Source organism: Rutidosis leptorrhynchoides, chromosome 1, assembly GCF_046630445.1.
Source record: "Rutidosis leptorrhynchoides isolate AG116_Rl617_1_P2 chromosome 1, CSIRO_AGI_Rlap_v1, whole genome shotgun sequence".
Taxonomy (NCBI): domain Eukaryota; kingdom Viridiplantae; phylum Streptophyta; class Magnoliopsida; order Asterales; family Asteraceae; genus Rutidosis; species Rutidosis leptorrhynchoides.
The window spans coordinates 486,170,808-486,196,074 of NC_092333.1; the positions used below are offsets into that span (position 1 = coordinate 486,170,808).

At 34.3% G+C, this 25,267-nt stretch overlaps 1 protein-coding gene across 1 annotated transcript; it reads left to right on the plus strand.

The window, feature by feature from the left end:
• The first annotated feature begins 8,177 nt into the window (after positions 1 to 8,177).
• Positions 8,178 to 10,019, plus strand: LOC139840449 (uncharacterized). The gene has a single exon (XM_071830718.1). It carries the CDS (start codon positions 8,178 to 8,180, stop codon positions 10,017 to 10,019), a length of 1,842 nt encoding a protein of 613 aa, XP_071686819.1.
• The last annotated feature ends 15,248 nt before the right edge of the window (positions 10,020 to 25,267 follow it).

Below are 25,267 nucleotides of genomic sequence, written 5' to 3' on the forward strand. Positions count from 1 at the left end.
CGTTTTTGCTAGAACGAGATATGATCGAAATTTGTCAAAAGCAAAGACAATAGCAAGGAGTTCTTTCTCAGTAGTTGTATAGTTCGTTTGTGCTCCTTGTAACGTCTTACTAGCATAATATATAGGTTGAAATCGTTTTTCAATCATTTGTCCTAAAACGGCTCCCATTGCAAAATCACTTGCATCGCACATTAGTTCAAATGGTAGATTCCAATTTGGTGTTATCATGATCGGTGCATTAGTGAGTTTCTCTTTAAGAATATTAAAAGATTTGATACACTCATCTGAAAAGATGAATGGAGCATCCTTTTCTAGGAGTTTATTCATAGGAGTGGCAATTTTAGAAAAATCTTTTATGAAACGTCGGTAAAAACCGGCATGCCCTAGAAAACTCCTAACTCCTCTAACATTGGTGGGATGTGGAAGTTTAGCAATTACATCTACTTTAGCTCTATCCACTTCAATTCCTTCTTTTGAAATTTTATGTCCAAGAACGATGCCTTCTTTAACCATGAAATGGCATTTCTCCCAATTAAGTACTAGATTTGATTGTTCGCATCTAATAAGCATTCGTTCCAGATTAACTAGACATGATTCAAATGTATCACCGAAGACTGAAAAGTCATCCATGAAAACTTCCATGCATTCTTCTATCATGTCATGAAAAATCGCCATCATACACCTTTGAAAGGTTGCAGGGGCATTACAAAGTCCAAATGGCATGCGTTTGTAAGCAAAAGTACCATAAGGGCACGTGAATGTGGTTTTCTCTTGATCTTCGGGTGCTATTGGAATTTGAAAATATCCGGAAAATCCATCTAGAAAACAATAGTAACTATTTCCGGCTAATCTTTCCAACATTTGATCTATGAAGGGAAAGGGAAAGTGATCTTTTCTGGTGGCGTCATTTAATTTTCTATAATCAATACATACACGCCATCCTGTTACAGTCCTAGTAGGAATAAGCTCATTTTTCTCATTTGTAATGACAGTCATGCCACCTTTCTTAGGCACGCATTGAACTGGGCTTACCCATGGACTATCAGAGATTGGATAAATTAGACCTGCATCTAGCAGTTTAATAATCTCTTTCTTAACTACATCTTGCATATTAGGATTTAGTCTTCATTGGCGTTGCACATACGTTTTATGACCTTCTTCCATAAGGATTTTATGTGTGCAATACGAAGGACTTATTCCTTTAATATCATGAATCTTCCATGCAATGGCTGGTTTATGAGCTTTTAACACAGAAATGAGTTGTGATTTCTCATTTTCAGTAAGAGAAGACGATATTATTACAGGTAATTCAGATTCACCATGTAAATAAGCGTATTCCAAATGGTTTGGAAGTGGCTTTAACTCTAATTTTGAAGGTTCTTCTATCGATGATTTATATCGATATCTGTCTTCTTCTTTTAACATTTGAATTTCTTCTGTTGTTGGTTCATATCCATTAGCTATAAGTGTAGCTAACATTTCAGCTTCATCAATTGCTTCATTACCTTCTCCTAATGAACATTCTCCTGTTCCTTGTAATTCTGGAAATTCTTCTAATAATTCTGCATGTGCATCTATAGTTTGAATATAATAACATGTATCATCTGCAGATTGCAGTTGTTGCATTGCTCTATCAACTGAAAAGGTAACACTCTCATCCTGTATACTTAGGGTCAATTTCTTACCGAACACGTCTATCATTGCTTTAGCCGTGTTTAAGAATGGTCTTCCTAATATGAGAGGAACTTGAGAATCTTCTTCCATGTCTAAAACAACAAAATCTACTGGAAATACTAAAGTACCAACTTTAACTAGCATGTTCTCCATTATCCCTCTAGGATATTTTATTGATCTATCGGCTAGTTGTATGCTTATTCTGGTTGGTTTCAATTCTCCAAGGTCTAGTTTAGCGTATAGTGAATACGGCATTAGATTTATACTAGCACCTAAGTCTGCCAATGCTTCTATTGAACTAAGACTACCCAGAAAACATGGAATTGTGAAACTTCCTGGATCAGATAATTTTTCTGGTATCTTATTCAACAGCACTGCTGAACAATTAGCATTCATAGTAACAGCCGAGAGTTCTTCCATTTTCTTTCTATTTGAGATTAGATCTTTCAAGAATTTAGCATATCTAGGCATTCCTGAAATCACATCAATGAAAGGAAGATTTACATTTATCTGTTTAAACATATCCAAGAATTTGGATTGCTCGGCTTCAAGTTTCTCTTTCTTCATTTTACTCGGGTAAGCAAGTGGTGGTTGGTATGGTTTAACATAAGGTTTAGCCTTAACTGTGTTATCTTCATTAACCTTTTCAACTACTGGTTCTTTTTCCTTATCTTGATCAGGTTGTGGTTCTTGTGGAGTAGGAATAGCTTCATCAGAAGTTACAGGTATTTCAGGTGGTTTAAGTGTTGTACCACTTCTTGTGGTAATGGCTTTAGCTGTTTCATTCCGGGGGTTAGCATTTGTATCACTAGGTAGACTTCCCGGTTTTCTTTCACCTATTAACCTTGCTAGGTTACTTACTTCTTGTTTCAGATTTTGAATAGAAGCTTGTTGATTTCTAAATGCTTGAGCATTTTATTCATTAGTTTGTTTCTGAGATGTGAAAAACTGCATTTGAGTTTCAACTAGCTTCGTCATCATATCTTCTAAATTCGGCTTTTTATCATCGGTTTGTTGTGGTGGTTTGTTTTGAAAATTAGGTCTTTGCTGGTTGTAAGTATTATTGGATACTTGTTGATTGCTAGGACCTTGTTGGTTGTTGTATGGAATATTTCGGTTATAATTCTGGTTTTGATTGTAAATCGGTCTTGGCTGTTGATAATTATTCTGATAATTATTTCCAGGCCTTTGGTTTATGTATGAAATATTCTCTCTTTGTTCCATTGTTAATTCAATACTGAGACAATCTTTTGTCAAATGTGGTCCTCCACACTGCTCACAACTAATTCGTATTGAGTGAATATCCTTAGTCATCTTTTCCATTCATCTCTCCACAACATCTATCTTTGCGGAAATGGAATCTAAGTCATGGCTAGAATCGGCTCTAGCTGCTTTAGATGATCTAACGATATCTTTTTCTTGGTGCCACTCATGTGAGTGGGAAGCAGTGTTATCAATAATTTTGTAAGCATCAGTTTTGGTTTTCTTCATAATAGAACCACCAGCTGCTATATCTATGTCTTTTCTTGTAGTGATGTCGCATCCTTGGTAGAATATTTGTACTATTTGACAGGTGTCTAAACCATGTTGCGGACATCCTCTTAATAACTTTCCATATCTAGTCCACGCCTTATATAGAGTTTCATTTGGTTTCTGTGTAAACGTAACAATTTCTGCTTGAAGTCTTACGGCTTTAGATGCAGGAAAGAATTGTTTAAGAAATTTTTCAACTAAAACGTCCCATGTATCAATCGCCCCTTCAGGTAACGATTCCAACCAATCTTTGGCTTCTCCCTTTAAAGTCCAGGGAAATAACATGAGATATATCTGTTCATCCTCTACTTCTCGAATTTTAAATAGTGTGCAGATCCTATTAAAGGTACGTAGATGTTCATTTGGATCTTCCTTCGGCGCACCACTAAATTGGCATTGATTAGTCACCATGTGTAGAATTTGTCCTTTGATTTCATAATCTGGCGCATTAATGTCTGGATGAGTAATTGCGTAACCTTGGCCAGTGCGTTTAGCTCTCATTCGGTCTTCCATACTTAAAGGTTCCAGATTCTCCATAATTGAATTTGTTGAATCGGAATCACTAGAGGATTCTGATTTAATGGTTCGTTCCTCAACAATCTCTGTTGGAATGATTGGTGGTTCCGGAGGAAAGTTTAGTGGTTCAGGATCTACGAATCGTTCCTGAATATTCTCCGGATTCTCAATTGTGAGGTCGGGTTCAAAAAATGGATTATCGGAAATTTGAACTGGAGTACTTGGTCGACTGGATGACGATTCTAAAGAAAAATCAACGGCAGTAATATTTGCTAAATGTCTTGATCTAGTTACAGGTGGTGAACGTACAAAAGGTGGTGAACGTCTTGCTCGGTGCATTCACTGAATATCCTATTAGTTTTTAAAAGGAAAGAAAAATTATAATAAGTTATCCAATCAATAGACTTTTCTGATTTTGCCCACGTTTCGAATAGCCAAAAGATGCAGCAGAGGGGCAGGATTCGTTTGGTCTCAATATAATTGAGGACTGTTTGGCTCTAATAACCCGGTCCACGTACAAATCCAACTATTACTACGAACCAGAAAATTTTGATGTCTATCAATTTAACCACTTAAAATAAATTTTCGTAATTTTAAGAAATTTAGATAAGGAGTAGAACAAAAATCTATGTCCTAAAACTAGAATAACGAGAAATAAGAAAGAAAAAGAGTTCGTCGGAAAAAGGTCGAAAAAGAAAAATGGTTGAAAAATAAAAGGTGACGGAAAAATAAAAGAAACTTATAAAACTAAAAAAAACACTTGACTAACCTAACCTTATTACTACAACTAACTTAAAATTATAATCGCAAATTGAGATTACTAATTGGAATGATAATTGATACATAGGTAAAAGTTGTCTAAAAATATTAAAGCTTACAGGAAAAACTATATCCCAAATGGAAATAACTTAAAAAGAAACTAAAACTTAAAAAGGCGTCGCAAAATTCTAAAGCACTTAAATCTTAGTCTAAAGAAAAAGCACTTAAGGAATTCTACGGCAAAGCCTAAAAATCTAGAAGTAAAAATAACTATTGCAAAAACTATATTTAAAACTAAGTATGAGCTAAAAATACAAATATTACGCTAAAACGATTAAAAAGTGACAAAATATAAAAATATATAAAAAGTTGTAAAAAGTACAATTTTTATAAAAATATTATTTTTATATTATTTATTTTATAAAACTATTAATTTTGTAATTTATAAAAACTAATTAAAATTTTAAATACAAATTACTTAAAACTAATCAAAATAATAAAATAACCTAAACCCTAATTAGGGTTATAATTAATTATAATTAATAATTATACTCCGTAATGATTGCTGGCTGCAGTCTGGCGTGTCAGATGGGCTCATGCGATCGCATGAGTCCTCAGTTTCCCAGCCATGCGATCGCATGGGCTAGGGTTTCGGGCCAAGAGCTGGGCTGCTATAGTGTTCGGGCCGAATTAATTATTATTATTATTTTTTTGCTGTAAAATATAAAATATATTTATTAATTAAATAAAACTTATATTTTTACAAACTAAAAAAAATAGAAATAAAGAAAGTTTATAAAACTTATTTATTTACCAAACTCTAAAAAAAAATATTTATATTTTTGTTTTTCTTTTTATATTTTCAAATATTTAAAACGTATTTTTATAAAAACGAATTTTAATAAAAGTAAACTAAAAATTCTTTTTTTTTATTAGCGTTGCGCTTCCGGCTTTTAAGCTAGATTGGTCCCCGGCAGCGGCACCAAAAATACTTGATGTTTCGCGAGGTATATAGAAAATAGCTATTAATTTTTACAAGGAAATACTATTAAATACGATACAATTTTACACAAGATATTTATTTATTTAGAGAATGGATATACTTAAACCTTGCTACAACACTTATAGGCAGTGTACCTAATCGTACAGTAGTGTAGTTTTTAGTAAGTCCGGTTCGTTCCACAGGGAAATCTTTAAACAAAGCTTAACGCTATATTAGTTTACTTTTATAAAAATAAAAATATATATATAAGTAATATTATTATTATAAAGGGGGGTTTTTACCGTTTAATGACTGGTTTGTCGATTTTAAAACTTTAGTCGCAGTTAAAACCAAATGTAAAATAAAAAATAAATACAAGACTTAAATTAAAGCGTAAAGTAAATAACGATAATGAAATTGCGATTAATAAAAATGCGATAAAATAAACTTGCGATAATTAAAAAGTACGATAATTAAAAGCGCAATTAAATACAATAACAATAAAAATTCGATAATTAGAAGTGCAATTAAATATAAAATAAAGGAAATTAAATATGAAATAAAAGAATTATGCTTATTTAAACTTCCGTAATCATGATGTTTGACGTGTTGATTTTAGTTTTATGCCCATGGGTTAATTGTCCTTTGTCCTGGATTATTTAATATGTCCGTCTGGTTTTTGTCCATAACAGTCCATCAGTCATAAATATAAAGTGCGAGTGTCCTCGTCAAATTATTCTTATACCCGAAGTTAAATATTTCAACTAATTGGGGACTTAAACTGTAACAAGATTTTAATACTTTGTTTAATAATTACACCAGGATGTTGACTGAGTGTAACCCAAGGTTTTAATATTTTGTTATCAATTATACCAAGTGTCCTTGTACTTAATTTCACCCCTGTTTTAATTATTCTAGTGGCTATTAATTCATTCCCGTGTCCGGTTAAATGAACGATTATTCGTACATATAAATACCCCGCCCATCGTGTCCGATCGAGTGTATATGGTAACTTATACTGACGCCCAATTGTAAATCTTTATATTAACATTAACAAACTATCATTTAGTTAAACAAATATAAAGCCCATTAATAGCCCATAGTCTAAATTCCACAAGTGTCGTTCTTTTGTCCAAACCCCAATTATGGTACAAAGCCCAATTACCCAATTTTAGTAATTAGCCCAACATCATGATTACTTCATTTTAAATAAGCATAATAATAACTTAGCTACGGGACATTAATGTAAAAAGGTTGAACATAACTTACAATGATTAAAAATAGCGTAGCGTTACACAGACAGAATTTCGACTTACACCCTTACAACATTCGCTAACATACCCTTATTATTAGAATTATAATTAAAATTAAAATTAAAATATAAATTATAAATATAAATATATCGTATGAATGGAGAAAAGAGAAAGATAGATTGTTTTGTGGTGCACCAAAGCTCGATTTTTATAGGCATGTGGGCTGGAACTGGGGCTCATGCGATCGCATGGATTTATGCCTTCCAGGCCATGCGATCGCATGGCCAGCTGGGGAGGCTCATATTTGGTTGTTTTCTTCTGCCGACGGTTTTATAAATAATATAATATATTAAATAATTATAAGAATTATTTAAATATTATATTATATTTATGTGCATAGTTGACTTGTAATTTTTAGTCCGTTGCGTCGAGCGTTGAGAGTTGACTCTGGTCCCGGTTCCGGATTTTCGAACGTACTTGCGTACAATTTAATATCTTGTACTTTACGTTTTGAATCTTGTACTCTTGTAAATTCGAGACGTTTCTTATCAATAATTGGAACCTCATTGATTGTATTTTGTACTTTTAAGCTTTTTGGTCGTTTGCGTCTTCAATTCGTCGAATCTGTCTTTTGTCTTCACCTTTTATTATTTAAACGAGTATCACTTGTAAATAGAACAATTTCAACTAAAAGCTTGTCTTTCTTGAGGAATAATGCTATGAAATATATGTTCGTTTTTAGCATTATCAATACCCCGAGCGAAAAGATAAAATAGTGCCCTTCAAAACTTCATAAACTAATACTTCGTCATAAACTACTCCGTATTTAGTGTTTTAATAAGCTCATTTTGTGAAGCTTAATTACTTATTTGTGAGGTAATTTGTAATAAGATCAAAATTTATTGTTTATTCACATATAAACAATAAGCTATTCAAACAAGTTCTCTCCGATATCTCCTAGTTGTATATAGCTTATTTTTGCGTCAATTTTTAAATTTGTTAAATTATGTTGTATAGGTTGAAGAAATATACTCCAATATATTGTATAGTAAATTGTCTGTAAAGTTTAAACAAATTAAATTTACACCTCTGTTTACTGCTTTGTAACAACTGTGAAGTACTCGATGTACCTTTGTGCTTAGTTATTGTAACAGACACTCTAACCATATGTATGTAGCGTCACTACTGTTAGCCTAGTTTCCATGTTAGCCCATATCTGTATATTGTTTGGGCCTGGCCTTTTATGTATCTTAGGGTTTAGGCTTCTATATATATATCTGTATGCTGTACTCTTCACAAACAAGCAATAACAATATACGTTAACATGGTATCAGGCCATTCACTACCCCTCTAACCCTTCGATACTCCCTCTGCCTCTTCTTCTTCTCTTCGTTTTTTTTTTCTCACCTGCCCAATCCTTCATCTTCAAACAACAACACAGAAAAACAAAAACCCTCATCATGGCTCCTAACAAATATGATAAAATTTACACTGTCACCTCCGTCCATCACTTGATCCCTGTCAAGCTCGACCTTGCAAAGTTGAATTACTCCCACTGGAAGAAACTTTTCATGACTCACTGTGCGGGCTTTGATGTTTCTGATCTCATCTTACTCCCGTCAACTAATGATGAACAAAGTGATCCCGATTGGATCAAAGCAAACGTTGTGGTGTCTACATGGATATTCAACACCATATCGCCATCCCTACTTGAAAGGCTGTTAAACGCAGAACCTGCAACAGCCCATGACGCTTGGATATTTCTCGAAAAACTGTTTCTTGACAACAAAGAGTCAAAAACAATGGAACTAAATGCGGAACTTCGTGCCTTGAATATGGGAAATCTATCAGTCGAAGAATATTTTCGGAAGATAGATCACCTTGCTACTCAAATCCGCAATCTCGGTGGTAAAATTGAAGACACATATCTTGTTATGTTCGCGGTCAATGGACTGCCCGAAAAATACGCACATGTCTCTCATATCATCATCCGCCGTTCTCCCTTTCCATCACTTGACATTGCCCGATCGATGATAGCTATGGAGGAACTCACACTTAATCGAAAACATCGTACCATCACCGAGTCCCCTCTTAATGCCTCTCATCCGTCGGCACTTGTTGTTCAGGCCAATCGGACTGCCTCACCGGCCAAGCAAACACCATCAACCACCAAAATTTGTCGCAATTTTTTGAAAGGATTTTGTCGATTTGAAAACAGATGCAGGTACCTTCATTCTGGTGGAACAGGCCGTCGCTCAGCAAACCACACACCCTCAAGTTCTAACAGGCCAAATAGCATCAACCAGGCTCAATTGCTCCACTTGATTGCAGCCCAACAACAGCAAATCCAGGCCCAATCTGCTGCAAACAGGACCCATTTGCAGCCTGCTTCGGTCCAGACTCCATTCAGTGGATATGGGTCTTCCTCTCTTGGGCCTATAAATCCTGTCAACATGGCCCAACGCGGTTTACTTGCAACCCCGCCTGGATTTAATCCCCTTCAGCCCAACTCCTTTGGGCCGCAACATGCTACTCAGTCCACTGGTACATCTGCTCATGCCTTCTATGCAGCCCAACAGCCACTTGTTGGGTCTTTTACCGTAGATCCGAATACACAGTCCCATGAAACCATATTACCCAACGCTTTCAGTACTATGACTCTTCAGGATTATGGCGCAGCCGGGTGGAACATGGACACTGGTGCGTCTACGCATCTCACTTCCTGTATTAATAATCTCAGTACCTTTTTTAATAATTGCAAATACCCGTCGGTCTCCGTTGGTGATGGAAATACCATACCTGTCACCAACACAGGCCATAGCTTGTTATCTAATTCCTACCGACCCTTACACTTAAATAACGTTCTCGTGACTCCTAATATAGTTAAAAATCTCATTTCCGTTCATCAATTTACGCGTGATAATATTGTTTCTGTTGAATTTGACCCTTTTGGTTTTTCTGTGAAGGATTATCTGACACGCCAGCTTCTTCTCCGATGTGACAGCACCGGTGACTTATATCCGGTCACACCGCACTCACCTCAACATGCTCTCGTTACAAGTCCTATCACCTGGCATCAACGCCTTGGCCATCCCGGACATGATGTCCTTCGTAAACTTATTTCTATTAAAGATATTTTGTGTAATAAAACTATGTCTCCTTTGTTTTGTCATGCATGTCAGCTTGGCAAGCACGTACGCCTTCCATTTTCTATTTCGAGTTCTAATGTTGAGTCTGCTTTTGATATTATTCATTCTGATTTATGGACTTCACCTGTTGCTAGTATTAGTTGTTTAAAATAGTACATTATTTTTCTTGATCACTTTACCCATTATGTTTGGGTCTTTCCTTTACGTTATAAATCAGATGCTCTTAATACCTTTATACAATTTCGCACCTTTATAAAAACACAATTCAAACAAGACATAAAAGCTTTTCAATGTGACAATGGTGGTGAATTTGACAACAACGCCTTTCATCATCTTCTACAAACTAACGGGATGTAATTTCGATTCTCGTGCCCTCACACCTCTCAACATAATGGCAAATCAGAACGAATGCTTCGCACTATCAACAACCTAATCCGCACCCTTCTATTCCAAGCTCATCTCAACATCCTTCCATCATCTGTAATAAATAACGACATACCTTACACCCGCCTATACAACCGAAAACCAGACTACTCTACATTACGTGTGTTTGGTTGTCTCTGCTATCCGCACCTTCAGACCCCCCACAAACTTGCACCTCGTTCCACTCCCTGTATTTTCCTCGGCTATCCATCCAATCACCGAGGTTACCGTTGTCTCGACCTTACCACAAACACAATCATTCTATCCCGTCATGTCACATTTGACGAAACCTCCTTTCTCTTCGGCTCCATGACTCCCACACAACCACCATCTTATGATTTTCTTGACCCTCCCCCTAATCTCTTCTCTCGAACTCTTCACATCCCTGCACCTCATGTCATCCCCTCCAACACCTCGAAGACACAGCCTCCTCCGTCTGAGGCTACCGCCACCAACCCTAACATCACACTCCCAGGGACACAGCCTCCCCCTAATGAGGCTACCACCACTTTCGCCCCTCAGTCCACCCATCCTATGGTCACCCGTGCCCGTGTTGGCACAACTAAACCCGTCCAACGTCTGAATCTCTACACCTCCACCATTTCTCCTATTCCTCGTACTTATCCTGACGCCTTCCGTGACCCTAATTGGAAACAAGCTATGACTAACGAATTTAATGCTTTAATTAACAACGATACTTGGAAACTTGTGCCATGCCCATCGGACACGAACATAGTTCGCTCCATGTGGCTCTTCAAACACAAGTTTAATGCATATGGTAATTTGAGTAGATATAAGGCTCGACTTGTTGCTAACGGTCGAAGCCAACAGGTCGGTGTTGACTGTGATGAGACCTTTAGTTCGGTTGTCAAACCGGCCACAATTCGCACTGTACTTAGCTTGGCGGTTTCTCGACACTGGCCGGTTCATCAGCTGGATGTCAAGAATGCCTTTCTTCATGGAGAGCTTTCTGAGACTACTGTTAACAATATTTTGAATGTAAAGTAATGTTTAAATTGCAGCAACACGCAACCCAGACCTATTTCTAGTTATAAATATGGTGTACTCCATAAATCATATCCACACACAAATGACCATAAAATCAACATGGTTCCTTTTTATGTAATTCTCTCCATCGTTGCATTCATATGGATTACTAAAATAGTGTAGGAAAATATGGATTAGTGGGAAAAGAATCTGTCGCCGATTGATACTAGAATCGCGTGAACATTTTGTTAATAGAGTATTTCGACCCACTTGGCCACAAGTTACACGAAATCAATATTAGGATAAGACTAATATGAACACTCTTTCTTGACCAAAAGAATATGTGTTCCTTGCAACTGTAGATTGTAGAATCTGAAAGTTTTGTGTTGAAATTGTGTTATAAAATGTCCAAAAACTGGAACCTTTTCTTAATACATGAATCGTGTATTTATAATAGGTCAAAAGGTGTCTTTGAAGAGTCACACATTTTCATATGAACCCACATAATGCTTGGAATATCACACCCATGTATTTGTGCTTAAACAAGTCCAAATACATGGAAAAATCGTTCATAAATGATCTGGAACAACCCCATACCTTTTGGAGATCAAACACACCTTTTCGGGTCAAATTGACACCTTTTCAGCGTCCATGTGTTAAGCCACATCGCGGCCCAAAGACCCGCGCCGCGACTTAACAAAGAACCAAACACCCAAAATAAGCAAAACACTTGATCATCATTTCACCCTTTAGGTCGCGCCGCGAGCCCAGGAGCCGCATCGCGGCTTAAAGCTACTACGCACCTGAAGCTATTTTGCACTATGTGGTTTGGTGCGTTTGGCCTTTCAAGTCACGTTTCGTATTTATAACGTTCCAAACATTATTTCCAAGCTTATTTACATTACCTCAAACCATATTACCTTTACGAACGTGTACTCCACACTCTCTTTATTTGTGTAGAGTTTCAAAGATTTGATCATTTCAACTTAGCTATCCAATCAACTAAAATGGCGTTGGATCATGCTAAAATCACTAACAAATCCCCCCCCCCCAATTTTAGTATGATCTTTGATTACTAAAATACCAAGAAACATAAAACTAATGCATAAGTGTAAATGTCACACGGATTGAATTTACACATAGTATATTACACATGCCAAGAATTCGAAAATCAGGGTGCTCTAATAGTTTGAACCCTTCAATTCATTTGAAAACCTGACGATAACATACACACTAGTTTCATACTTTCTACAATTAACCCGACACTATTATAAGCCATGTGTTTCAATCCTCTCATGAACATATCAAAAGCTAAGTCCCAAGCTTTCTTGAGGCGGCTTAATCTCATGTTCACATAGATAGTTTCTTTCAATCTTGCTCCCGCGATGCAATTTTTCAAGACAACTATTAAGAAGTATTTAACTTCAACCTTCTTTATCTCACGGATCCGAACACATACCTTGGGATCATATATTAAATATTTTCCAATCTTCAAATAGTAGGCTTTCCACATTGAATTCAAGCTCCTAGCATTGTACTAGGAGGAAATTGGGTATCCCACTATGGAAGATGATAATGCTAAAAACGAACATATATTTCATAGCATTATCCCTCAAGAAAGACAAGCTTTTGGTTGCAATTGTTCTATTTACAAGTGATATTCGTTTAAATAATAAAAGGTGAAGACAAAAGACAGATTCAACGAATTGAAGACGCAAACGACCAAAAAGCTAAAAAGTACAAATTACAATCAAAGTGGTTCCAATTATTGATAAGAAACGTCTCAAAATTACAAGAGTACAAGACGCAAAACGCAAAGTACAAGATATTAAATAGTACGAAAGGACGTTCGAAAATCTGGAACCGGGACCAGAGTCAACTCTCAATGCGCGACGCAACGGAGCTAAAATTACAAGTCAACTATGCATATAAATATAATATAATATAAATATAATTATATAAAAATTATATATATTTATATTTATATTTATAAGTGTCGGCAAGCTAGGAGCCAAGAGTACCTGAGATGAAAAAAGAGGCCATGCGATCGCATGGCCTGGAAGTGAAAAACCCATGCGATCGCATGGTGAACAGTATCACGTGACATCCTATAAATTTCGCAGTTTTTGGTTGAACTTAACACATCTTTTTCTTTCTTCATTCTCTCAACGTATATATATATATATATATATATATATATATATATATATATATATATATATATATATATATATATATATATATATATAAAATTTTATTTTTAATTTTAATTTTAATAATAATAAGGGTATGTTAGCGAATGTTGTAAGGGTGTAAGTCGAAATTCTGTCCGTGTAACGCTACGCTATTTTTAATCATTGTAAGTTATGTTCAACCTTTTTAAATTAATGTCTCGTAGCTAAGTTATTATTATGCTTATTTAAGCCGATGTAATCGTGATGTTGGGCTAAATATTAAAATTCGGTAAATGGGGGCTTTGTACCATAATTGGGGTTTGGACAAAAGAACGACACTTGTGGAAATTAGACTATGGGCTATTAATGGGCTTTATATTTGTTTAATTAAATGATAGTTTGTTAATTTAATATAAAGATTTACAATTGGATGTACCTATAAATAACCATATACACTCGATCGGACACGATGGGCGGGATATTTATAAGTACTAATAATCGTTCATTTAACCGGACACGGGAATGGATTAATAGTTAATGGACTTATTAAAACATGGGTGAATTATATACAAGGATACTTGGTGTAATTATAGTTTAAGTCCCCAATTAGTTGGAATATTTGACTTCGGATATAAGGATAATTTGACGAGGAGACTCGCACTTTATATTTATGACTGATGGACTGTTATGGACAAAAACCAGACGGACATATTGAATAATCCAGGACAAAGGACAATTAACCCATGATAATAAACTAAACCAACACGTCAAACATCATGATTACGAAAGTTTAAATAAGCATAATTCCTTTATTTCATATTTAATTGCACTTTTAATTATCGCACTTTTATTTACTGTCATTTTATTTAAATGCACTTTTAATTATCGTACTTTTTAATTATCGCAATTTCATTATCGTTATTTACTTTACGCTTAAAATTAAGTTATATTTATTTTTAATATTTTACATTAGGTTTTAACTGCGACTTAAGTTTTAAAATCGACAAACCGGTCATTAAACGGTAAAACCCCCCTTTTTATAATAATAATACTACTTATATATATATATATATATTTATATTTTTACAAATATAGTTTTTAAAAATATAGAGTTAAACTTGGCTAAGATCCCTGTAGAACGAACCGGACTTACTAAAAACTACACTACTGTACGATTAGGTATACTGCCTATAAGTGTTGTAGCAAGCTTTAGGTATATCCACTCTATAAATAAATAAATAACTTGTGTAAAATTGTATCGTATTTAATAGTATTTTGTAGTAAAAATATAACTATTTTGTACACCTTCGCTTTAACATCAAGTATTTTTGGCGCCGCTGCTGGGGAACTGCTTAAACGCCGGAAGCGAAACGCTATATATATATAAAAAAAAAAATTTCTTAGTTTACTTTTGTAAAAATACGCTTTTGTAAAAATACGTTTTAAATATTAAAAATACAAAAATATAAAAAGAAAAATAAAATATATATATTTTTAAGAGTTTGTTTAAAATATATAAAATTATAAAAAAATTATTTAAAAATTAAGTTTTTATTTACTTTTTATATATATTTTGTATAAATATAAAACAGAAAATAGAAAAAAAAAATAAGTACACGGCCCGAACTGTAGCAGCCCATATCCAGGCCTGGTACCTGAATCCATGCGATCGCATGGAAAACCAACTAACACCTCATGCGATCGCATGAGGTGATTTGACAAGCCTGGTAACCTCAGCCGACAGTTTAGGGTTTAATTTAATTATAATTATTACTATTAACCCTAATTACGGTTTATTAATTAATTAATTTCTAATATTAGTTTTAGTTTAGTTTTATTTAATTTGTATTATTTAGTTTAATTAGTTGTATTAATATATAAAAATTAATACTTTTATAAATAAATAATATAAAAATAATATTTTTATAAAAATTGTACTTTTTACAACTTTAAGTTTATTTTTATATTTTATAACTTTTTATTTGTTTTAGCGTAATATTTGTATTTTTCGTTCGTATTTAGTTTTAAGACATAGTTTTTGCCATAATTATTTTTATTTCTAAATTTTTAGGCTTTACCGTAAAATCTCTTAAGTGCTTTTTCTTTAGACTAAGATTTAGGTGCTTTAGAATTTTGCGACGTTGTTTATAAATTTTAGTTACGTTTTAAGTTATTACCGTTTTGGATATAATATTTCTTTTAAGCTTTAATACTTTTAGACGCAACTTTTAATTCTTAGTTTTTAGACTTTTAAGTTTCGACGCGCTACGTTCTTTTTATTATTTTTCTACCTTTTATTTTTCGACGTTTTTTGACGCACTCTTTTTCTTTCTTATTTCTCGACGCTCTAGTTTTTAGGATATAGAATTTTCTATTTCTTCTCTAAAATTTCTTTAAATTTCAACGAAAAATTATTTTAAGTGGTTAAATTGATAGACATCCAAAATTTTCTGGTTCGTAGTAATAGTTGGATTTGTTAGTGGCGAGTTGTGGGCTTCCGATTTAAAGGGTCCTGGCTACCTGCTGCATCTATTGGCTATTCGAAACGTGGGCAAAATCAGAAAAGTCTATTAATTTGATAACTTATATAATTTTTATTTTTATAACTAATAGGATATTCAGTGAATGCACCGAGCAAAACGTTCACCACCTTTTATACGTTCACCACCTGTAACTCGATCAAGACATCTAGCAAATATTGTCGTCGTTGATTTTTCTTTAGAATCGTCATCCATTCGACCATGTACTCCAATTTAAATTTTCGATAATCCATTTTTTGAACCCGACCTCACAATTGAGAATCCGGAGGATATTCAGGGACAATTCTGAGATCCTGAACCATTAATCTTTAATCCGGAACCACCAATCATTCAAACAGAAATTGTCTAGGAACAACCCATTAAGTCAGAATCCTCGAGTGATTCAGATTCAACAAATTCAATAATGGAGAATCTGGAACCCCTAAGTATGGAAGACCGAATGAGAGCTAAACGCACTAGCCAAGGTCACGCAATTACTCAACCTGACATTAATGCGCCAGATTATGAAATCAAAGGACAAATTCTACACATGGTGACCAATCAATGCCAATTTAGTGGTGCACCGAAGGAATATTCAAACGAACATCTTCGTACCTTTAATAGGATCTGTACTCTATTTAAAATTAGAGAAGTGGAGGATGAACAGATATATCTCATGTTATTTCCCTGGACTTTAAAGGGAGAAGCCAAAGATTGGTTAGAATCGTTACCTGAAGGGGCGATTGATACATGATATGTTTTAGTTGAAAATTTTCTTAAACAATTCTTTCCGGCATCTAAAGCCGTAAGACTTCAAGGAGAAATTGTTACGTTCACACAAAAGCCAAATGAAACTCTATATGAAGCGTGGATAAGATTTGGAAAGTTATTGAGGGAATGTCCGCAACATGGTTTAGACACTTGTCAAATAGTACAAATATTCTACCAAGGATGCGACATCACTACACGAAAAGACATAGATATAGCAGCTGGTGGTTCCATTATGAAGAAAACCGCAACTGACGCTTACAAAATTATTGATAACACTGCTTCCCACCCACATGAGTGGCACCAAGAAAAAGATATCGTTAGATCATCTAAAGCGGCTAGAGCCGATTCTAGCCATGACTTTGATTCCATTTCTGCAAAGATAGATGCTGTCGAGAAACGAATGGAAAAGATGACTAAAGATATTCACTCAATGCGAATTAGTTGTGAGCAGTGTGGAGGACCAAATTTGACAAAAGATTGTCTCAGTATTGAACAAACAATGGAACAAAGAGAGAATGTTTCATACATGAACCAAAGGCCTGGAAATAATTATCAGAATAATTATCAACTGCCAAGACCGATCTACAATCAAAATCAGAACTATAACTGAAATGTTCCATACAACAATCAACAAGGTCCTAGCAATCAACAAGTACATAATAATACTTACAATCAGCAAAGACCTATTTTTCAAAATAAACCACCACAAACCGATGATAAAAAGCTAAATTTAGAAGATATGATGTTGAAGCTAGTTGAATCTCAAACTCAATTTTTCACATCTCAGAAACAAACTAATGAACAAAATGCTCAAGTATTTAGAAATCAACAAGCTTCTATTCAAAATTTGGAACAAGAAGTAAGTAACCTAGCAAGATTGATAGGTGAAAGAAAACTGGGAATTTTACCTAGTGATACAAATGCTAACCCCCGGAATGAAACAGCTAAAGCCATTACCACAAGAAGTGGTATTACACTTAAACCACCTGAAATGCCTGTAATTTCTGATGACGCTATTCCTACTCCACAAGAACCACAACCTGAGCAAGATAAGAAAACAGAACCGGTAGTTAAAAAGGTTAATGAAGATAATACAGTTAAGGCTAAACCTTATGTTAAACCATACCAACCACCACTTCCTTACCCGAGTAAAATGAGAAAAGAGAGACTTGAAGCCGAGTAATCCAAATTCTTGGATATGTTTAAACAAATAAATGTAAATCTTCCTTTCATTGATGTGATTTCAGGAATGCCTAGATATGCTAAATTCTTGAAAGATCTAATCACAAATAGAAAGAAAATAGAAGAACTCTCGGCTGTTACTATGAATGCTAATTGCTCTGCAGTGCTATTGAATAAGATACCAGAAAAACTTTCAGATCCAGGAAGTTTCACAATTCCATGTTTTCTGGGTAGTCTTAGTTCAATAGAAGCATTGGCAGACTTAGGTGCTAGTATAAATTTAATGCCGTATTCACTATACGCTAAACTAGACCTTGGAGAATTGAAACCAACAAGAATAAGTATACAACTAGTAGATCGAACAGTAAAATATCCTAGAGGGATAATGGAGAACATGCTAGTTAAAGTTGGTACTTTAGTATTTCCAGTAGATTTTGTTATTCTGGACATGGAAGAAGATTCTCGAGTTCCTCTCATATTAGGAAGACCATTCTTAAACACGGCTAAAGCAATAATAGACGTGTTCGGTAAGAAACTGACCCTAAGTATAGAGGACGAGAGTGTTATCTTTTCCGTGGATAGAGCCATGCAACAACCGCAAACTGCAGATGATACATGTTATTATATTCAAACTATAGATTCACATGCAGAATTGTTAGAAGAATTTCCAGAATTACAAGGAACAGGAGAATGTTCTTTAGGAGAAGGAACTTAACCAATTGATGAAACTGAAATGTTAGCTACACTTATGGCTAATGGATATGAACCAACAACAGAAGAAATTCAAATGCTAAAAGAGAAAGACAGATATCGATACAAATCATCGTTAGAAGAACCACCGACATTAGAGTTAAAGCCACTTCCAAATCATTTGGAATATGCTTATTTACATGGTGAATCTGAATTACCTGTAATAATATCGTCTTCTCTTACTGAAAATAAAAAATCTCAACTCATTTCTGTGCTAAAAGCTCATAAACCAGCTATTGCATGGAAGATTCATGACATTAAAGGAATAAGTCCTTCGTATTGTACACATAAAATCCTTATGGAAGAAGGTCATAAAACGTATGTGCGACGCCAACGAAGACTAAATCCTAATATGCAAGATGTTGTTAAGAAAGAAATTATTAAACTGCTAGATGCAGGTTTAATTTATTCAATCTCTGATAGTCCATGGGTAAGCCCAGTTCAATGCGTACCTAAGAAGGGTGGCATGACTGTCATCACAAATGAAAAAAATGAGCTTATTCCTACTAGGACTGTAACAGGATGGCGCGTTTGTATTGATTATAGAAAATTAAATGACGCTACCAGAAAAGATCACTTTCCCTTACCTTTCATTGATCAAATGTTGGAAAGATTAGCTGGAAATAGTTACTATTGTTTTCTTGATGGTTTCTCCGGATATTTTCAAATTCCAATAGCACCCGAGGATCAAGAGAAAACCACGTTCACGTGCCCTTATGGTACTTTTGCTTACAAACGCATGTCATTTGGACTTTGCAACACCCCTGCAACCTTTCAAAGGTGCATGATGACGATTTTTCACGACATGATAGAAGAATGCATGGAAGTTTTCATGGATGACTTTTCAGTCTTCGGTGATACTTTTGAAACATGTCTAGTTAATCTTGAACGAATGCTTATTAGATGCGAACAATCAAATCTAGTACTTAATTGGGAGAAATGCCATTTCATGGTTAAAGAAGGCATCGTTCTTGGTCATAAAATTTCAAAGGAAGGAATTGAAGTGGATAGAGCTAAAGTAGATGTAATTGCTAAACTTCCACATCCCACCAATATTAGAGGAGTTAGGAGTTTTCTAGGGCATGCCGGTTTTTACCGACGTTTCATAAAAGATTTTTCTAAAATTGCCACTCCTATGAATAAACTCCTAGAAAATGATACTCCATTCATCTTTTCGGATGAATACATCAAATCTTTTAATATTCTTAAAGAAAAACTCACTAATGCGCCGATCATGATAACTCCAAATTGGAATCTACCATTTGAACTAATGTGCGATGCAAGTGATTTTGCAATGGGAGTCGTTTTAGGACAAAGGATTAAAAAACGATTTCAACCTATTTATTACGCTAGTAAGATGTTACAAGAAGCACAAACGAATTACACAACTACTGAAAAAGAACTCCTTGCTATTGTCTTTGCTTTTGACAAATTTCGTTCATATCTCGTTCTAGCTAAAACGGTGGTTTATACCGACCATTCTGCTCTTCAATACCTATTTTCAAAATAAGATGCTAAACCACGATTAATCCGTTGGATCTTACTCTTACAAGAGTTCGATATTGAAATCCGAGATAAAAAGGGAGCAGAAAATCTCGTCGCTGATCATCTTTCTCGTCTTGAAAATCCTGAATAAGAAGTTCTCAATGAATCGACCATACAAGATAACTCTCCTGATGAATATCTATTGAAGATAGATTATAGTGAAATTCCATGGTTTGCAGACCATGCAAACTACTTAGTATGTGGATTCCTTGAAAAAGGATTGTCGTACCAAAAACGAAAGAAATTCTTTAGTGATATAAAACACTATTTCTGGGAAGATCCACATTTTTTTAAAAGTTGTCCTGATGGAATAATACGCCGATGTGTATTCGGAGATGAAGCCAGTCAAATCTTAAACCATTGTCACACAGGACCAACAGGAGGGCATTATGGGCCTCAACTCACATCAAGAAAAGTTTACGATGCTGGATTCTATTGGCCTACAATTTTCAAAGATGCACACCTTCTTTGCAAATCCTGTGATGCTTGTCAAAGGGCCGGAAAAATAAGTCAACGTGATGAAATGCCACAAAATGTCATTCAAGTATGTGAAGTATTTGACATTTGGGGTATTGACTTTATGGGTCCATTTCCAAAATCTCATAATAATCTCTACATTCTCTTTGCCATTGATTATGTATCTAAATGGGCGAAAGCACAAGCTCTCCCGACTAACGATGCACGAGTTGTAGTCAATTTTTTAAAACGTCTTTTTTCTAGGTTTGGAACACCGAAAGCTTTAATAAGTGATCGGGGTACTCATTTTTGTAATAATTAACTTGAGAAAGTTCTCAAAAGATATGGAGTAACTCATAAAATCTCAACCGCTAATCCTCCACAAATAAGTGGACAAGTTGAAAATACCAACCGAGCTTTAAAACGTATTCTAGAGAAAACCGTAGGATCAAATCCGAAGGAATGGTCCATAAAATTGGAGGATGCACTCTGGGCTTTTAGAACAGCCTACAAAACTCCAATTGGAACTACACCATTTAGACTCATTTATGGAAAAGCATGTAACCTTCCAGTAGAAATTGAACACAAAGCATTTTGGGCTTTGAAGACATGTAATCTTGATTTACATGAAGCCGGGCGTCTACGATTAAGCCAACTAAACGAATTAGAAGAATTAAGACATGAAGCATATGAAAATTCATTAATCTATAAGGAAAGAACGAAGAAATGGCATGATAAAAGAATCAGAAGTTCAAAAGAATTTAAAGAAGGAGACAGAGTTCTTCTTTTCAATTCACGATTCAAGCTATTTCCTGGAAAATTGAAATCAAGATGGTCTGGACCATTCATAGTCAAAAGAGTTTTCCCATATGGAACAGTAGAGTTAATAAATTTAAATGGGATTGAATTTAAAGTTAATGGTCACAGAGTTAAACATTACATAGATAATCTAATGGAAGTTGAAGATGAAGTTAATCACAATTTCGACACCACATCTAACTAAGTGTGGGAAGGTTTGAATCTTTTTAGGGTAATATATATTTCTGTTAGAGTTAGATATTCTGTTTTCGTGTAGTTTCTGAGAATGGAATCCGAATGGTCTTTCCCTAGCAGACCTTAAAGAACTAGTCTTCTTCCCCCATTCTGAATTTTTATTTTTTTAGGTTTTACGAGATGAAGAATTCCTTTGATCTGAACCATGGTCTAATGCTACACGCTATGATTACTAAACGTAATAATGACACACTTCCGAGTGAACTGGTATCATTCATAAGAGAAAAAATTGACGGAGTAAGAAAAGAACTCAGAAAAGATCATCATAAGATACATTTTGGAAAATCAAAATCAAAATCCACAACGAAAAGAAGAGCACGACACCTTGAAAGATGTTACAAATGCGGAAAATGGTCACACGAAGGTAAATGTTCAAATAATCAAACATATTCAAATACCGAATTTGTTACTCTATGCAGAGAAGGACCATTCATATGTTTAGAAGAAAAGATATTGAAGATTCGAGGTTATGCTTATGTAGCTATGGAGAACCAAATCACACGACTCTCATATGAGTCAGCTAAAGCAGGTCTCTGAGAATTATTTCTCATAGGTAAGTATGTACAGTTTTTATTTTTATTTATTGCTTTTAACCTTTTGATAATAAACACTGAATCGTTCGCTATAAAGTATTAAATTGGTATTCAATAAAATTAGGTATGCGTAACCGAAATTATTGATATCATACAAAAATTTATTACATCACTGCGAAATTTACCGTTTATTCTTAAGGTATAAATATCTTTAATCAATCAACCAAAATATTTCAGAAATTCGTCAGGAGTAAAACTAGGTCGTTGAACCGAAATTACTTTACCGAAAAGAGGGGCGTATATTTTTGATAATATTTGATTGATTAAAGTGGGATAAAAGACCAAAAAGATTTTTAATTTTTAATTTTTACCTTGTTTTTAAAATTAATTTATAAATATTAAGTTAATATTGTAAATCTTTTTTTAATCAATATATTTAAGTTTGTAAATATTTAAAAAATTAATATTTTTAATATAAGTTTGTATGTATAAAAATAAAAATATAATATAAATTTGGTGTGAATTTTTAATTTTATGCATTTTAAATGTAAGTTTGGTGTGAATTTAAAAACAAAAATTTACTTTATTTCACTAAGTTAAAAATATGATTTTTAAAATTCGTCGTGAGTTGAAAACTAGGTCGTTGAACCGAAATTGCTTTACCCGAGGGCGGGACGAGAACTTTTATTATCTTTATTTTTAATCTTATTGAATTAAAGTATGCCAAAAACATTAAAAAAAACCCAAAAAATCTTTACTTTTAAAACCGCGCTTAAAACGTGACAAATTTTTAAAATTTTGTCAAGGGACGGACTAGGACAACGATCCGAAACTCCCTCATCCTAAAAAGAAACAAAATTTTAATTTTTAATTAATTATATGTTTTATTATTCAGCAAACAAACGCCAATATGTTTGGAAATTTTTGTAAAATTTAATCATTTTTCTACGCTAATCACCCTCAATAATTTAAATTGTTACTGATTTCTTGCAAATGAGGGTATTGCAAAATCTTAAGTGTGGGAAGGGATTAAATTCTTTCGAATTTTTAAAATTTTAACTTATACACTTGGTTACCATTAAAAATACTAGTAACGCAGTAGTTGTATTAGAATCTAGTGCTCTCTGATAATAAAGAACAGCCCTAGTCTTATATACTGACTACCCAATTCTAGTAAAATTTTTCAAAATTTTCAAATAAATGAATTCAAAATCATGTTTATACATATTTATGAACGGTAAAACTAGGTGTTAACACCGAAATTATTGCTATCTCGGAAAGGACATAAATTGATAAACAACCCAAAATGTTAGAATTCATTTAAAATGGAATAGAGGACAATAAAAAGGCAAAGAAAGGAAAATAAAAGCCAAGTGTGGGAAAATTTACCAAGTTATTTAAAACATATATCACATATTTTTGTACATATAACTGAAGATACTTTTGTTTTGGACAATTTTATCAGTTTTACCCAATTTCTTATAATATATTTGAAAGAAATATGGATCTACACGATGAATCAATTCCATCATTAAAAGAAAGTAAAGTCTTCCGAAAAAGACACGCGCTTCTTGATTTAGGTCAGGAAGTTGTCGTCCAGGCCAGTTGTAGAGTCTACGAAAAACCTTGAAAAGTTTTCTCGAAAATCAGCTGGAAATCCACGGACCTCAGCATCAAACAGGGTCGCCAAGTGGTCAGACTTATCCTAACCATGAGTATCTGTCTCGTAAAATGGGGAGGGCGCAGCTTGATAAGACTAATGAATCAGACCCCCAGAAAGGATAATCTCCTTAAAGATCAAAAATCAGCTTTTAAGACTGATATTTCTCAATCCTTGAGATTGACTTTTAAAGATTGAGAATTCAAACTCATGGAATTCGATGATATCTAAACTCGAGCTTGAACGAGAAAATATTTTGATCAAAATTACAAACCGATTTGATTTCTGAAAACCTATTTTCAATGCGTTCATTACCATTGAACGTAAAATCCTAGGAATTCACCTGGAATTCATTAAGTCACCTGAACCAAATCGGGTGTCAACCGTAAGAACGGTGGTTGCATAGCATGGTCGAAGACAGGACTTTGTGCCAGACCAAAAAATTATAGGGTGATCTTTACTATTGCTCCTACAAAGGATAGTAATTGCATCCGACACGTTATAGACCATAATTAAAAGCATGTCCCGGGACATTGCCTTAACAGTTGCTTCTTCAACACTTTCCTTTACAACCGGACGGTAGTTTACCGAAAGGTAATATACAGAGAAAGTATACTGGACATGTTGCTTTCCCAATACGAGGTTAGCAAGTGGGTGACACAAAACCGCAAGTTTTGAGCTAAAATTTTCAAATCTGAAACCCACAAAATCCACAAAAACAATTTGTAAACACCGGTGAAGGGTTATTCCAAAAAAATTATCTAGGGTAAAATCTAGATTTAATTTTCAAAAGATCAACTGTTTTCATAAAGATCCAATTTCCTTAAAGGATCTAAATTTTCATAGTCATGTGGGACTGTAAACCACATCGTTATTATCATTGTTTATACCGCCGTATAGAAATCACTAATGTACAAAGTGTGAAGAATAAAAGAAGTTATTCTAGTATTTTTATTTTCAAGACTATATTGCTTGAGGACAAGCAACGCTCAAGTGTGGGAATATTTGATAATGCTAAAAAGAACATATATTTCATAGCATTCTCAAGAAAGACAAGCTTTTGGTTGCAATTGTTCTATTTACAAGTGATATTCGTTTAAATAATAAAAGGTGAAGACATAAGACAGATTCGACGAATTGAAGATGCAAATGACCAAAAATCTAAAAAGTACAAATTACAATCAAAGTGGTTCCAATTATTGATAAGAAACGTCTCAAAATTACAAGAGTACAAGACGCAAAACGCAAAGTACAAGATATTAAATAGTACGAAAGGACGTTCGAAAATCCGGAACCGGGACCAGAGTCAACTCTCAACGCGCGATGCAACGGAGCTAAAATTACAAGT